The following is a 17,882-nucleotide window of genomic DNA, read 5'->3' as shown; positions in this document are numbered from 1 at the left end:
ATACTTCAAGAGCAATTATCACAGGCTACTCAAGGAACTAACAAGCACAGTAAAGTTCTTTATTTATTTAAGAATACTAAGTGAAAAACGGTAAGATTTCTCATATCATAGGAACTAGTGTTTCTAAGGAATACAGGAAATTCTACAAGGGACACATGGCCAGGTAAACTTGAAGAGCAAGTGTCATAAAAGAGGAACTAACATCCAGTGTCATCGTATGCCTTAGTTTATAAACTCATACAGTGTGACAATTCCTCATACTGTTTTCTGTTATCAAGTTCCCCTGCTAAAAAAAAGAACATAAAGCTCTATGTTGATGACATATGGAGTTTTAAAACAAGAATGAACTACTAAGAAAGATTCCGAGTATACCTAAAAGACTAATATTTAAGTGTTCTAATTTTCCTTTAATTATTAAAAGGAAACCTCACTAGGTATAATTAAGAGCCGAAATAAAACCTTTAAATACACATTTTGGAAGCATATTTTCGAACTATAATCTTACAAAGTATTTTATTCTTTACATGTTCTGTGAAGAAATATAAATACAGAGAAACAAAAAGAAAATCCAAAACTCACCCATAATATACCATTTAGGGATAGTCACCATCAATATTTTCACATATAATCGTTGAGCCCTTTTCTAGGCATTATATTATACATACTTTTTTTTTTTTAATTTTTTAGGTTTTTTTTTTTTTTTTTTTTTTTAAGACAGGGTTTCACCATGTTGGTCAGGCTGGTCTTGAACTCCCAACCTCAGGTGATCCACCCCCCCTTGGCCTTCAAAGTGCTTGGATTACAGGCGTGAACCACCACGCCCGGCCCCATAGTTTTTTTTTTTTTTTGTTTTTTGTTTTTTTGTTTTTTTTTTTTTTTTGAGACTGAGTTGCTCCATCACCCAAGCTGGAGTGCAATGGCGTGATCTCGGCTCACTGCAACCTCCGCCTCCCATGTTCAAGTGCCCCTGCTGCCTAAGATTCCCAAGTAGCAGGCAGGTTCGAGACCAGCCTGGCCAACATGGTGAAATCCCTTATCTACTAAAAATACAAAAAGTAGCCAGGTGTGGTGCCACACTCCGGTAATCCCAGGTGAATCACATGAATCAGAGAGGCGGTGGCTGCAGTGAACCAAGATCATGCCACTGCACTCCAGCCTGGGCGACGGAGAGACTGTGTCTCAAAAAAGAAAAAGAAAAGGGTGCTGTGAATAGAATATTAAATGTCACAAAAGAGATAAAAAGTAGGCATAGCAGAGAGTTTGTTTTGTTTTAATTTAAATGTCAGGGGAACTTTACAGACTGTTGATAGCAGTATCTTTACTTAATTGCATAAGAATAGTCCTTTGGATTCAATTTGATAGGGAACATATTTTAACAACTCCACTCTCATCTACCCACTACCCACTGCATAAAACCATCTAGACTTGAATAGAAGAGCATGTCTGAGGAACAGACCAAAGGACCAGTAAAACAGATGACTTAGAATTATGCCTATCATCATTCAGACTACAAATGCACATTGGTTGGTAAACTGTTATAATATAGAAAAAAAAAAAGAACCTAGTTTTAAAATACACTGAATTTCCAAAATTGTTATGACTACTTTATTAAACTTTAGAAGGTAATCTTAAATTTTTAGCTTTAGTTCTTTAAAAACAACAAAAAATTAATGGGCCAGGCAGAGTGGCTCATGATTGTAATCCCAGCACTTTGGGAGGCCGAGGAAGGTGGATCACCTGAGGTCGGGAGGTTGAGACCAGCCTGACCAACACTGAGAAATCCCATCTCTACTAAAAATACAGAAATTATTCAGGCATGGTGGCACATGCCTGTAATCCCAGGCACTCGGAAGGCTGAGACAGAAGAATCACTTGAACCCAGGAGGCAGAGGTTGCAATGAGCCAAGATCGTGCCACTGCACTCCAGCCTGCAAAAGTGAAAATCAGCCTCCCAAAACAAAACTATAAAATAAACTTAACAACTGAGCATGGGAAATTCAAAATCTCAGTGACAACTCCAAAACCTGCATTCCTTTGTTTCCTTTTCCTTTTTTTAAATCCTGGTCTTGTACATGCAATCCTTTGTAACATACTATCTGTAATAACTCATTCTTTAAGATCTAAGGGAAAAAAAAAAAAAAAAACAGTTCCATTCTAAAAAAGTCTGCCAAAATTTTAAGCTTTTTGGAATAACATGGGAGACGGATCTCTGGAGAAAAAAGTAATGATGTCAATCTAAGACAATATGCCATTACCAGTACTGGTAGAGTTATTTCACAATTTAGTGTACATAATGTCAGACGACTGCAGAAACATGCATATTAACAAAAACATAAAAAAATTTCTTTCCACAAGAGTAAGTCTTAATGATTGTTTTCTTAAACAGTTACTGACATCACTCAGTTACACCACGCTCTGAAAGAAAGAAATAAGACTATCTAATATGTAGACTGGAAGTCTGTCTTTGTTTTGTAACAAATCACCAAGCAAAATTATCAGTTAGCCATGTAATACCACTGCTTGCATATATCACAAATTTTTTAAACTTTTACTGATTGTTTTCCTTCCACAAGTTTGAAAATAAACTGAATGTAACAGGGGATCTGAGGAATCAAGGCTGCGCGAGGGGTCTCACGCCTGTAATCCCAGTACTTTGGGAGGCTAAGGCGGGAGGATCACCCAAAGTCAGAAGTTCGAGACCAGCCTGGCTAACACAGCAAAACCCTGTCTCTACTAAAAAATACAAAAATTAGCCAGGCATGATGGTGCATGCCTGTAATCTCAGCTACTCAGAGGCTGAGGTGGAAGAATCACTTGAACCCAGGAGGCAGAGGTTACGGTGAGCCAAGACCGCACCACTGCACTCCAGCCTGGTGACAGAGTGAGACTCCGTCTCAAAAATAAAAATAAAAATAAAAAACTCTATTTTTAGTGTGACCAGTAAGAAAAATAGTCACCTAAGCATAAGTAAAGCAAAGGAAGCTAAATCGACAGACTCTCTGAGGATGTTCAAATCTCAAGTTAACAGCTGACAGTATTTACTATTCAGAAGAATTTTAGATACTAAATTATTGTACAAAATGAAAAACTATTCTGAAAATAAACAATTATCTATCACAGGTGACTGATTGTCTTGTTAAAGGATTTAAACAAAACTCAAGGAAGATCAAGATGAAAATAAGACAGTCTGTAATGAATCTAATTATGAGTTAATTAGCAGCTATGAAAGTTAGAAACATAGATAAGTGCAGTAAACTAAAGATGAATTTCTACAAAAATGAAGGAAAAATTTCAAAGGATATAATGAAAAACTGGCTAACATTTCACTATGTGGAAACATTCCTAATTCTACCCACAAGCAAAGATGGGTGGGTAGGAAAAAAAAATGTTGAAATTACATGTTAATTTGAAAAATATCTTTGGTGAGGATGTAATATCAATGGACTATCTGCAGATTCATACCACTGTTTTCATTCCAGGAATACTCACTACTTTTGTGTGCTATGTTCAAATAATATTTTGTTTTGTCATCTGTGAGATTATCTTAAAATTTAACACATTAACACCTTCTCCTAATTCACAAAGAGAACATGTAGTTGTGAAAATTTGAGAAAAAGGATTTCAGGACTCTTCTAAACTAAAAGGAATATGCCAGAAAAAGCAAAGCATGGGAGAAAAATATGAATGATAAAATTTTATTTACTCAATAAAATTTCAGTAATGAAGGGATCTAAAAATCTATAGTTCAAACCTTTTGTTTTATAGATGAGGAAGTTAACGCCTAAAGGTCAACTGGCTTTTCCATAATCACAAAACTTTTAGCTTTGGTTCCAAAACTCGCTAGGTAGATTACCTCCTAAAATTGTCAACCTGGTAAAATTAACTTTGCTCCCATTTCAGCTTTTTAATGCTTTCATTATTTGTTTTCCTATCATTCTTTATATTCATAACATTATGTATTACAATAATTTACATCATTTCACAATTTAAGATGCCTTGCACATTACTTCTATTATTTGACAATGCACAACTAAAGTTTCATAATACTTCTATTAAAAATGTTTCATTTAAAAAGCGCCACCAACTTTTTTTAAAAAAGTGTCACATTAAGCTGGAATGTGGGGAAAAAAACTGGGATTTTATGTAGCTATTTACTCTATTCCATGAAAAACATACTTACCATGGCAGCCCCTGCATCACACGGTACATGTGTACACGATACAGAGCACCTACTTAAAGAAACACACTCACCAACACATACTGTAAACTTTTGCAAGTATTACAAGGGGAAAAACTTGTTTTTTACTCTTAAGCAGACTTCTTGCCAATTTTTTCAAAAGATATTTTGGACTGATCTGCTGCTTTTGATTACATTTTCAATGAAGAGGATAAATACTTAGGTTGGCTTAATTTGACCTGTGTTGACAATAGTCTTACTTTAGAAAACTATGCCCAAAGAACTCATTATCATCTTTCTTGTCCAAACTCCCCTTTCTAAGTAAAATTTAGTTTTCACATATTACAAAGCTAAATTTCACGTACCAGGATCCTCAGATAAGCTTGCCGTGTCTATGACCTATGTATCTACACACGATTGCTCAAGTTATACTGAAGAACTACCATGAAGCATTACCCCATGCCAAATAAATGAGATGCCCTTAAGTTAAAGTGAAACTATTGTCAAGAAAAGCCAACGCAACGATCAACCACAATGTAATTTAAGTTCAGTTACTGGGTATTCACAAAATATTCTTGGAATAAGAAACGTAATAGGTGCAAAAGACAGCTAAAGTGGGTTTGCCAAGTTTTCTCTCTTTTCTTTTTATAATGGTGGCTAAGAGAATGAGGTAACAGTGGCTGCTTGCATTTTTCACATGTAACAAAAACACTTAATGACCCCCAGAGGAAATAAAATTTTTAACAAGATCTAATCCTTTGTTTCCTAGACCCCTGCCTAAACCTTTGTTCATATGCAGCCTAAGGGTGTCAAAGGTAAAAATCTGAAGGAAAAGAATCCTTTCAGCAAATAAGTATCTTCAGAATAAAAGGAAAAGAATTAACTTTTTTCTTTTCGAATATGAAAACAATCCCAAAATAATCACTGTGAACAGGCAGATTTAAACTAGAAATGCCAAAGGCCTTTAGAAAAGATAGGGGTCTATCAATACCATCTTTGAAAAAAATGTAAAAGAAATCAATTCAACTTTGATCAGAGTTAACACAGCCACTAAGAGACGGCTGCTGTGAAATAATTTTTTAAAAATTATTCACTTACAACGGGCTATATACTTCTCTAAATGTATTTACATCACATAAGGATTAAAAACCAAAAGTAAAACCTCTGCAAGCGGTTCCTAACTAGTTTACAAAAGTTACCAAAATGCACACTTAGAAAGAACACATTAATAAAACCAATTTCATGATAACAATATTGCAGAACATACTTACTATGTCTTTTTAAAAGTCCATGGCAGACATCATCTGCCTCTGAAGTGGCTACTTCCTCGGTTTTGGTAAATTTTATTAATCAAGAGTTCTATTCCTTATTTGACCAAAGCGAATGCATTTACTTTGAACATTTTCAAACTTAAGTGAGTTGCTTTTGAAGGAAGTACTAAAGCAATTGGAAACTAGATACAGAAAACATACCTTTGGTTCTAAAAAGTACCCTTTGAAGTAGCGATACTGAACTGAGACTCCTCTACTGAGTACAATGGTTGCTTTCCATAACATGCTGTGAAGAAAGAAAATTAAAAGCAGCAGCATCAGTATCCAACTACAGTACATAAAGACTTCTTAATTCACAAAACCCCTCAAATAAAACATGTGACCAATATCATTTATTCCTACACAAAATTTTATAGGTCTACTCTGTAGCAGGCAATAGGAACACAATGACACATATTGCAGAAAGAGCCTCATCTTCAAGGAGCTTCCTTTGCTGTGCAGGTGGACAGAAAAATAACCAATGCAGATACTAGGAAGTTTTGGGGAGGCTTTTAAAAGGAAGGAAGGTTTTAATGGGGAAGCGCTGTCTGAGCTGAGACCTAAAGAATGAGAAGGAATCAGCCATACAAAGAGCCAGGATAAGTTTCCAAACAAAATCTAAGTCGTACAAAAGTGGAAGCCAGAGTCAGAATCTTCTCTTGGCAAGGGATGTTACATGGCTGCTAAGAGACTTTGGGACACAGCTTCTGTGTCACAAATGAGAGATAAACATGAGTTAAACTCCTGTTCTTGACTATCCCTTATTCTAAACTGTCCTACTCAGGCTCTGACTATTCCTTAACCAAGCAGTCAGAACCTGTATCTTGTTTCAGGCCAATGTCTTTCTCTGAACTATGTATTCTAACAGAAACTAAAGATTTGACTCAACAGCTGCCTCAAGGTCAAGAATTCACTACAATTCATTATTGTAACTGGCTTTTAGCTTCAAATAATAAACTAGTGGTATCCAAAGCATAGTCCCAGACCATCATTAGCAGCTGGGAGCTTCTTAGAAATGCAAATTCTCAGGTCCCATTCAGACCTATAGAATTAGGAACTCTGGGGGTGGAGGCCCAGTAATCTGTATTTTAACAAGTCTCTAGGCAACTCTTGAGAACCCCTTTCTCTGAGAACCCCTTTCAGATCAGTAACCAAACGTTAATTCAGCATGAGTAGTTTAGCCCTACCTGGCTCTACTAAGACAGGTTTTAGGGCATTGTCCTCACTCAGGTACAATCCTAGCTCCTAAAATAAATACAGATATAGCTCATTGTATTGCACTTTATTATATTTCGCAGATACTGTGTTTTTTTGTGTGTGTGAATTGAAGTTCTGTGGCAAGCCTGAGGCGATCAAGTCGATCAGTGCCATTTTCCCAACAGATGTGCTTACTTCGTGTCTATGTCATAGTCTGGCAAATCTCATAATATTTCAAACTTTTTTTGCTATTATTTTATCTATTATGGTGATTGTATGCTACAGAAAATCTTTCACTAAAGTAACAGTTAATCAATGTGGTAAACTTCATTGTCTTTTTTTAAGAAATTGACACTGTCCTCAACCTTCACCAACCACCACTCTGATCGGTTAGCAGCCATCAACATTGAGATAAAACCACAAAAAGATTGCAGTTTGCTAAAGGTTCAGACGATCGTATCATTGTTTAGCAATAAAGCATTTTTTAATTAAGGTGTGTACATTTTAAAAAATCACTGCTCTAAAGCAAGAATAGCAAATGCTTGGCACATGTTCCCCAACTTTCCCCTATAAGCAAGCCTCAGAATCCTTTCAACAGGTTTCCAGGCAGACTCTTCCAATTCAGAATAGAAAGCTGCCATTTCTACCAAGAAAGAAAGAAAGAAAGAAAGGTAATTCCCAGCACTACCTCATCGACAAAACAGTCAGTTGGAGTATGTGAAACTAGCTCCAGATGTGCAGAGTAGAATTAAGTTATAAGCTTTGAAGAATGAGCTGCAGCCTCTCTTTCAATCTCCAGGAGTAGGATCTAGGTATGCGTATTGTTTTGAGTCCTCCCAAGTGATTCTAATGCAATCTCTAGTAAAGAACAACTAAGTGGGAATAAGGGATAAAGAAGGCAAAGCAGGAGCCAGGTGCGGTGGCTCATGCCTGTAATCTCAGCACTTTGGGAGGCTGAGGCGGGCGGATCACCTGAGGTCGGGAGTTCAAGACCAGTCTGACGAACATGGAGAAACCCCGTCTTTAAAAAAAAAACAAAAATAAAAAGAAGGCAAGGCAGTGTCTTTTTACTCTCTCTCTCTCTTTTTTTTTTTTTTTTTTTTTTTTAATTAAGACAGGGTTTTACCATATCGGTCAGGCTGGTCTTGAACTCCTGACCTCAGATGATCCACCCGCCTCAGCCTCCCAAAGTGCTGGGATTACAGGCGTGAGCCACCACACCCAGCCTACTCTACTTCTTAAAAAGGAACCAGAACTCAGGCATGGTGGCTTATACCCAGCATGTTGGGAGGCCGAACCGAGAGGATAGCTTGAGCCCAGGAGTTCAGAAACAGCCTGGGTCTTGACAAAGTGAGACCTCATCTCTACAAAAAGCTTTAATTAGCTGGGCATGATGTTGTGCACTTAATAGTCCTCGCTACTCAAGAGGCTGAGGCAGGAATATCACTGGAGCCCAGGAGTTTGAGATTAGAGTGAACTGAAATTGAGTCACGGCACTCCAGCCTGTGTGACAGAATGAGACCCTGTCTCAAAAAATAAAAAAGGGAACCAGAACTATTCAGTGAACTGAAGACAAAATAATCTGATGAAATTAAATCAAAACCAGGAAAGACGGGTAGTCATATAATGGTTGAGTGCAGCTGCCCAATTCTGAATTGCCCTCATATCCTTTCCCAAAATACCATAAAATCTACAAGGAGGGCAAATGAAACCACAAGTGACCCACATCTTTAGCAGTACTATAAAGCAACACCATGACCTTCAAGTTATCTGTAAGTAGAAAAAAATTCCAGGAGAGCTCTAGCTGCCATGAGCCTGTGGGCAGGGAGAGCTGGTAAGGGAAAGCTTAAGACACTCCCTGAAAGAGAGGGACACAGAAGACATAGATGTAGAGCACATTAAAATTCCAAAAAATCACAATTCTAAATCTCACAAATATTGTCTAAAGGCACATGGATTCTTGCATCATCTACTTCCTTCTCCCTGTGAAACACTGTTTATCTGCTACAGATAAACAGTGAATCAGTTCTATCTAATTGTACATGAGCAACATATGAACTGGTCCTCTTAAAGTTGTTAAGTGCCTCATCCTGTTCACATGGTTTTGAGCAAGTGGGCTGAAACTGACTTAGGACAGGCAGGGGTGTGTTTCAGAGACAAGTTCAGAAAGATAAGAGGTTTCACTTCAGACCAGAGTGGCTGATCTGAAAATCAAAGAAAAAATAGCCCCTTGAAGGGAATAGCAGTCTGTGAAACACCAGTAAATAATATATACTACTAAAATAATACCACCAATAGAACTCTTATAAGAAGAGCTAAGAATTGGCTGAGAAAATATGTCACACTAGTAACAAACTAAAAAAAAAAAGAAGAGTTCTGTGTGTTTTCATTTTCTTTCCCTTAGCTTACATTACTGTTATTATTTTACTTTCCTTTGTTATTTTCCTTTGCTCTCCCACCAGTGCCCTTCAAACTATTTGCTGTGAATGACCAGCAGTTTTTGTTTGCTGGTTTTACTCAAACCATCTGGTAACCAACATTCTGATCTACATACCCAGTTCAATGGGATGTGTCCACAGTGACATGCATGGAGTCCAAGTGTTATACACATCTACAAATGCTTGCACTGGGCATGGTGGCTCACGCCTGTAATCCAAGCACTTTGGAGGCCAAGGCAGACAGATCACCTGACATTGGGAGTTCAAGACCAGCCTGACCAACACAGTGAAACCCCGTCTTAAAAAAAAAAAAAAAAAAAAAATGCTTGCTCTCAATTTTTGTATTTCCCACATCGTGGATTGATTTTTTTTTTTTAAGTCTTTTGGATTGGTACTGGTGCACAGGCTACATTTTTAGTCATGCTGCTCTACAGAAAAATAGAGCCTTAGCAATCACCTCATCTGGCACTGGATATACCTACATGCTATTTAAGAAAACCCATAAGACGTCCAATTATCTACAGTGGGGTAAGTGCCACCTCTGCTGACATCCACTGATCTATGCTAACCCCTTTACTGTGTTGATGAGGTAACTGAGGCCTACAGACATCAGCTGTCCGAGATCACATCTAATTGCAGAAGAGTGACTGACACCCAGATTTATCTTTCCCCATCCACTGGGCCCATACGAAGTTTAATGATGGATTCATGAAAGTGGTTGAGAGGTAGGAATTAAGGGCAAGAAAGGAACCTGTTTTTTTCACACAAATTTTGTAAAATTATTTCACTTATAAAACTATTCAATGTGGGCTGGGCACAGTGACTCACGCCTATAATTCCAGCACTTTGGGAGGCCGAGGTGGGCAAATCATGAGGTAAGGAGTTCCAGATCAGCCTGACTAACATGGTGAAATCCATCTCTACTAAAAATACAAAAAATTAACTGGGCATGATGGCAGGAGCCTGTAATCTCAGCTACTTGGGAGGCCGAGGCAGGAGAATCACTTGAACCCAGGAGGTGGAGGTGGCAGTGAGCTGTGACTGCAACACTGCATGCCAGCCGCCAGCCTGGGTGACAGAGCAAGACTCTGCCAAAAGAAAAAAACAAAAACAAAAAAACTATTCAATATGATAATTTTGATAAAAATTAAAACTAAAATTAAAAATGCCAAGATGCCTTAAAAGCCTCTAAAATTATAAGGTTAATGTCACAGTTATTCTGTAACCTAACATTTCCATACTCACCTTTCACCTGTCTCATTCTCTGGAAGAAGAGCCACAGCATTTTGAGGATTCCAGTTTCCCAAAGCATCACAGCTTCCACATATTGCAAAAACTTCTCCTAAAGAAACAGAACAATCAGTCACAGCGGGATAAGTAGGGAAGCTTGCATTAGTTCAACCAGATGTGCTGCCTCCTTTAGCAGAGATAAAAGAGCCTCACTAGACATAGGTTTGGGCCCACGTACCTACCACACACTAACACCTGCCTGTTAACTTGACTCACCTTTCCAGAACTGAAGCCAGAGAAAAGGGGGAAGGCATATGGAAGTTTTCTTCATCTGTTCAACTACTAATTGAGTCAGTAACAAGCACCCAAGTATACAAATGGGATAAAACCACAGTCCTTGCCTTCAGGATAGCTTCCAATTTTAACGGGCAAACACTAAATGCCTATCAGTACTCTAAAGGGTTATTAATCAATATCTTCCAGAAATTCAAACAGTAGCTATTAATAAGGTTCACATCAAGAACATTTATCAAGGCCAGGCATGGTGGCTCACACCTGTAATCCCAGCACTTTGGGAGGCCAAGGTGGGCAGATCACCTGAGGTCGGGAGTTTGAGACCAGCCTGGCCAACATGGCAAAACCCCATCTCTACTAAAAATACAAAAATTAGCCGAGTGTGGGGGCAGGTGCCTGTGATTCCAGCTAGTCGAGAGGTTGAGGCAGGAGAATCACTTGAACCCAGGAAGCAAAGGTTGCACTGAGCTGAGATTGTGCCACTGTACGCCAGCCTGGGGGACAGAGTAAGATTTGTCACAAAAGGAAAAGAACATTATCAATGGGAGAGCAGAAATGTAATTAAAAACCCCACAAAACAAAGACTTATATAATTGAAAAACCTAGTACTGTTTTTTGTTTTTTGGAGATGGGGTCTTGCTCTTTTGCCCAGGCTGCAGTGCAGTGGTATGATCTCGGCTGACTGTCACCTCTGCCTCCTGGGTCAGAGCAATTCTCCTGCCTCAGCCTCCCTAGTAGCTGGGATTAAAGGTATGTACCACAACACCTGGCTAATTTTTGTATTTTTAGTAAAGGTGGGGTCACCATGTTGGCTAGGTTGATCTTGAGCTCCCAATCTCAGGTGATCTGCCCGCCTTGGCCTCTTAAAGTGCTGGGATTATAGGCATGAGCCACTACACTGGGCCAAAATCTAGTACTTCTTAACTAAAGTAATAACTATCATTTCTTTTGAACATTTATCAATAGGCTTTAAAAGCCAACATATAGCTACCACCTCTTCTTGCTAAATTTTATATATTTCACAGATCATACTTGGATAAAAGTATGTAGAAGTCTCTGACTTAAATATCAACACATTCCGAATACAATTAAAATTCATAAAGATAATGAACTGAGTTCAATTGCCAATTTGGCTCAAGACAAACTCCTCCACATTTTGAGAACAGCTGGGCTTCCAAGCTTGAGGCACTGCTCCAGTAAGACTAGAACTTCAGTCAGCTTCAGCCACCTGCATGAGCATTTTGTTAGCTTGGACTGTCTAAAACTTAAGTAAAATTCCAAGTGTGATAGTCATTCAGATTTCAGAGCTCTAAACACATTTCAGCCAGGCGCAGTGGCCCACGCCTGTAATCCCAGCACTTTGGGAGGCCAACACAGGGAGATCACTTGTGGCCAGGAGTCCGAGAATAGTCTGGCCAACATAGCAAAACCCTGTCTCTACTAAAAATATAAAAAGGCCAGGCATGGTTGGCTTGTGCCTTTAATCCCAGCGCTTTGGGAGGCTGAGATGGGCAGATCACATGAAGTCAGGAGTTCAAGACCAGCCTGGAAAACAAACATGGTAAAACCTAATCTCTACTGAAAATAAAATATTAGCCAGTTGTGGTGGCAGGTGCCTATAATCCCAGCTACTCAGGGGGCTGAGGCAGGAGAATCACTTGAACCCAGGAGGCAGAGGTTGCAGTGATCCAAAATCATGCTGCTGCACTCCAGCCCAGGAGAAGGGCAAGACTCTGTCTCAAAAAAATATTTTTTTTAAATAAATAAATAGATAAAGACACAAAGTTGGCTGGGTGCAGTGGCTCATGCCTGTAATCCCAGCACTTTGGGAGGCCGAGGTGGGCAGATCACGAGGTCAGTAGTTCGAGACCAGCCTGGCCAATATGGTAAAACCCTGTCTCTACTAATACAAAAATTAGCTGGGTGTGGTGACATATGCCTGTAATTCCAGCTACTTGGGAGGCTGAGGCAGAAGAATTGCTTGAACCCAGGAGGCGGATGTTGCAGTGAGCTGAGATTGCATCACTTCACTCTGGCCTGGGCATCAGAGTGAGACTCCATCCCCCCAACCCCCACAAAAAAGACAACAAAACACACATACACACACACACACACACACACACACACAACACAAAGTTAGCTGGGCATGGTGGTACATGCCTGTAATCCCAGCTACTCAGGAGGCTGAGGCACGAGAATCACTTTAACCTGGGGGAGGCGGAGGTTATAGTGAGCCAAGATTGTATCACTGCACTCCAGCCTGAGCAATATAGTGAGACCCTGTCTGTACAATATACATATATTAAGAATAATTTGGCCGGGCGCGGTGGCTCACACCTGTAATCCCAGCACTTTGGGAAGCCGAGGTGGGTGGATAACGAGGTCAGGAGTTCAAGACCAGCCTGATCAACATGGTGAAACCTCGTCTCTATTAAAAATAAAAAATAAATAAATAATAAATTGCCGGGCGCGGTGGCTCAAGCCTGTAATCCCAGCACTTTGGGAGGCCGAGGCGGGTGGATCACGAGGTCAAGAGATCGAGACCATCCTGGTCAACATGGTGAAACCCCGTCTCTACTAAAAATACAAAAAAATCAGCTGGGCATGGTGGTGCATGCCTGTAGTCCCAGCTACTCAGGAGGCTGAGGCAGGAGAATTGCCTGAACCCAGGAGGCGGAGGTTGCGGTGAGCCGAGATCGCGCCATTGCACTCCAGCCTGGGTAACATGAGTGAAACTCCGTCTCAAAAAAAAAAATAAAATAAAAAATAAATAAATAAATAAATAATAAAAAAATAATTTTAAAAATTAGCCAAAAAAAAAAAAAATTAGCCAGGCATCATGTTGTGCACCTACAGTCCCAGCTCCTCATGAGGTTGAGTCAGGAGGATCACTGGAACCCAGGAATCTGAGGAACTGTGATTACACCGCTGCACTCCAACCTGGGCAACAGAGGAAGACCCTGTCTCTTAAAACAAAAAAACAAACAAAAAAAACTTCATGGACTCAAGTTATTTCTCATCCCCCACATGCTACTTTTTGCTGTGAAAAGAACAAACTCCAGTTGGAACAAGTGAAATGGGGAATCGGTGGTTCACTTTCCTCTTGCAGGTGCTCCTGCATTTTACCAACTGCCCCCTGCAATGTAACTTTTTCTTTCTGCTGATTCCATGGGAATATGGCTTCTGAAAATGAGGAAATTGTTAACTAAAACACACAGACTTCTTTTAATCGGCTCTCATTCATAAGAGATTATGCAGACTTGGATGCTAACTAAAGGAATCTGCAAACAGCACCTCCACATACTCTTTTTGTTTCCTCCCCTGGTTGTACTTTTTCCCCCCACGTCAGCCTTCTCTACACTACCCATTCTCTCTACATTTAGCTGAGGATCCTTCCTCCTGTGCAGTGAGGAAATTAAGTGATGGGGGAATTGAGTCAGGGTCTCCCTCAATATCCCTTTGCTGTCCCTCAGCCTCCTCCTTGCCACCTAGAGTCATATGTATCCACATCCACCATTATCTCTTCCCTCTCATCCCTGACTATAGGCATTTCCCCCAGTCCCAATCAAGCTGACACTTCTGTGGCCAGTTCTGTGGTCAGTCCATTTGTCTGAAATGGCCAACTCCTTTTAGCTTTAACTACCAGCCTAAAACTCCCTAGAAGGAGAGAATTCCATCTTCTATCCACGGAGGTGGCCACATGCTAAACCAGAGGTGAGCACTTGGCTCAAGGGAACCAATCAGCTAACTAGCAATCTTCAATCTACTGAATTCTGCCCAGGGTTGGAACTATACCAGATTATCTTGGCTAAAAATTTGAATTCAGACTCACACACACTCTGCCAATTCCTGTGATGAATGCTAGAACAAAGAAGCTAGATGTGGTGTGAGTCATTCATTCATTGTTTGAATATATATATATATACTATGCTCCTGCTCTGACCCAGGCACTCTGCTAGGTGCAGGAATTCAGCATAAACAAGACAAGGTCCTGTTTTGGCTGGGTGACATCTATAATCTCACACCTGTTATCTCAGTAATTTGGGAGGCCAAGGCAGACAGATGACCTGAGGTCAGGAGTTCGAGACTAGCCTAGCCAACATGGCGAAACCCCATCTCTACTAAAAATACAAAAATTAGCCAGGTGTGGTGGCAGGCGCCTGTAACCCTAGCACCTTGGGAGGCTGAGATAGGAGATCGTTTGAACCCAGGAGGCAGAGGTGGCAGTGAGCCAAGAACACACTATTGAACTCCAGCCTCAGCAACAGAGTGAGACTCCATCTCAAAAGAAAAAAGTCATGTTTTCAATAGTTTACAATCTGTCACTCAAATAATTCTATAAAATCTCCAAGAGGTGCTATAAAATAGTGCCAGAACCTAGTGGAATCTGGAGGCTGGCAGTGGGAGCAGAGGAGAAAAGAGAGGGAACAGGGGGAGTATGAGAGTGGGCACAGATCTATACAGAGGAAATAGCATTTGAGAAAGTCCCAAAAGACGAAGAAAAGAGGAAGGAATGCAGCACATTTAAGGAACTGAAAGAAGATCTGTACAGCCAGAATACATCAAAACTGAGAGGTGCTTAGCCCAAGTGTGATACTGCTTTGACATGCTATCCTACACTAAAATTATTCAGCGCTTTAATGGACAGCAAAAAAATACAATGAGGCTAAAAAAACACATTCACATATAGGGACAAGGTTATCCCAGCCAAATGTTTCACCAACTTATTCTTTTTATTCTTTTTTTTTGAGACCAAGTCTGCCTCTGCTGTCCAGGCTGCAGTGCAATGGCACAATCTCGGTTCACTGAAAACTCCGCCTCCTGGGTTCAAGGGATTCTTCTGCCTCAGTCTCCCAAGTAGCTGGGATTACAGGCACAGGCCAACAGGCCGAGCTAATTTTTGTATTTTTAGTAGAGATGGGTTTCATCATGTTGCTTAGGCTGGTCTTGAACTCCTGACCTCAAATGATCCCCTCCCACCACCACCTTGGCCTCCCAAACTGCTGGGATTACAGGAGTCAGCTACTGTAGCCGGCCTACAAACTTCTTGCACTAGCAAAGCTTCCCTCATTTTCATGCTGCCTAGAAACCACGGCCCCACCATCTTTGTGCTGTGCAAAATTAAATAAATTCACAGCTTTCTTGGGAAAACATGAGAAGTAGAAGACAGAGTTTGAGGAAGTTTTTGGTGTTTCTACTATGCTCCAAGCGCATTTCCCATATCAGGCAAGACCTACAGATATTCTCATCTAAAAAATCAGCCCCGCTCTGATAACAACTCCATATTTAAGGTAATCCAGATAAGAAAAATGCTAATTTAATTTTAAAAACTATTTTAAAGCAAAACTTTTACAATACCTGGTAAAAGAGTTCCTCTTATTTCAAAGGTAATCTGAGAAGGTGTCATTCTGATGATTTACTTTATGACGTTGTGCTAGAAAAAAAGAAAAGAAAAAAACACTTATAGTATAAAAATATTAACTTTAGATAGCTACCATCAAGAAACAACTTCAATCAAGGGCTATTTATATATATATATATATATATATATATTTTTTTTTTTTTTTTTTTTGAGACAGAGTTTCGCTCTTGTTACCCAGGCTGGAGTGCAATGGCGCGATCTCGGTTCACCGCAACCTCCGTCTCCTGGGTTCAGGCAATTCTCCTGCCTCAGCCTCCTGAGTAGCTAGGATTACAGGCACGTGCCACCATGCCCAGCTAATTTTTTGTATTTTTAGTAGAGACAGGGTTTCATCATGTTGACCAGGTTGGTCTCGATCTCTTGACCTTGTGATCCACCCGCCTCGGCCTCCCAAAGTGCTGGGATTACAGGCTTGAGCCACCGCGCCCGGCCTACCGCTATTTATATTTTTAAAAAGCAATATTTAATGTCTTTACAGTTTTATGGTGAGTTTTTTTTTAAAAGTATAACTTTAGTGCAGGGGGAAAAAAGAAGAACAGTAAAAAAATAAACCAGGCACAGTGGCTCATGCCTGTAATACAAACGTTTAGGGAGGTTGAAGCAGGAGGGTGACTTGAGCCCAGGAGTTTGAGACCAGTCTGGGCAACACAGTGTGGCCCCATATCTACAAAAAAATAATAAAACATATATATATATATATATATATATATATACACACACACACACACACATATATATATATATATATATATATATTTTTTTTTTTTTTAAGAGATGGGGTCTCGCTATGTTGCCCAGGCTGGAGTGCAGTGGCTATTCACAGGCACGATCCCATTACTGATCAGCACGGGAGTTTTTACCTGCTCCGTTTCCGACCTGGGCCACTTCACCCCTCCTTAGGCAACCTGGTGGTCCGCTGCTCCCGGGAGGTCACCATATTGATGCTGAACTTAGTGCGGACACCCGATCGGCATAGCGCACTACAGCCCTGAACTCCTGGGCTGAAGTGATCCTCCCATCTCAACCTCCCAAGTAGCTGGGTCTACAGGCACGCGTCACCGCACCCGGCAAAAATAAAAAATATTAGCTGGGCATGGGGAGCATGTCCCAGCTACAGATTAAGACTGAGGTGGAAGGATCACTTTAACACAGAAAGTTGAGGCTGTAGTGAGCTGTGACTGTGCCATTGTACCCTAGCCTGAGTAACAGGGCAAGACCCTGTCTCAAAAACAAAAAAGGCTGATAAAATTTTTTTAAAAGCCAAAAAAAAACCCCTCAATTTCAGAGTTCTTATATATACAGGTTGAAATGGCTCCGCAAAGCCATCTTTTGTGAAAAATTTTGCATCTGTAGAGAAACTCCATTATATAGCCAAGCTTTTCCTTTCTAGGCCTTTCCCCAATCAAAGTGATACTAAGGTCTGAAAAATGGCATTTGCCATATATTTTGATGAAGGCTCATAGGTAACAGCCTATGAGCTGTGACTCAGTTACTTGAAAAGTAGCTAGCAAGTCTGGAGCCTAATGCTCCAAAACTATTCTTTAAGAATGTATGCCCAGTCCGGGCGCAGTGGCTCATGCCTGTAATCCCAGCACTTTGGGAGGCCAGACAGGCAGATCATGAGGTCAGGGGATAGAGACCATCCTGGCCAACATGGTGAAACCCCGTCTCTACTAAAAATACAAAAAAATTAGCTGGGCATGTGGCGCACACCTGTAGTCCCAGCTGCTTGGGAGGCTGAGGCAGGAGAATTGCTTGAACCCAAGAGATCACACCACTGCACTCCAGCCTGGGTGACAGTGCAAGACTCTGTC

General features: G+C 40.3%; 1 protein-coding gene across 3 annotated transcripts in view; it reads right to left on the bottom strand.

The window, feature by feature from the left end:
• Nucleotides 1-17,882, bottom strand: part of GPCPD1 (glycerophosphocholine phosphodiesterase 1) — a 70,940-nt gene that overhangs the window by 47,015 nt on the left and 6,043 nt on the right. For 2 of the 3 annotated variants that reach the window (XR_004274140.1, XM_032295476.1), the window contains exons 2-4: nt 16,005-16,080; nt 10,368-10,464; nt 5,650-5,734 (exon numbers count right to left, since the gene is read on the bottom strand). Coding sequence is in view for 2 of the 3 variants with exons in the window: in XM_032295476.1 (XP_032151367.1) it covers nt 5,650-5,734; nt 10,368-10,464; nt 16,005-16,053 (231 nt within the window). In the remaining variant the exon portion in view is untranslated. The remainder of the gene's footprint in view (nt 1-5,649; nt 5,735-10,367; nt 10,465-16,004; nt 16,081-17,882) is intronic. The other variant, XM_032295478.1, reaches the window with a different exon arrangement.

Source organism: Sapajus apella, unplaced genomic scaffold (genome assembly GCF_009761245.1).
Source record: "Sapajus apella isolate SASKATOON/1434 unplaced genomic scaffold, GSC_monkey_1.0 scaffold33, whole genome shotgun sequence".
In the NCBI taxonomy this organism is placed as follows: domain Eukaryota; kingdom Metazoa; phylum Chordata; class Mammalia; order Primates; family Cebidae; genus Sapajus; species Sapajus apella.
This window is presented reverse-complemented; position numbering and strand designations above follow the sequence as displayed.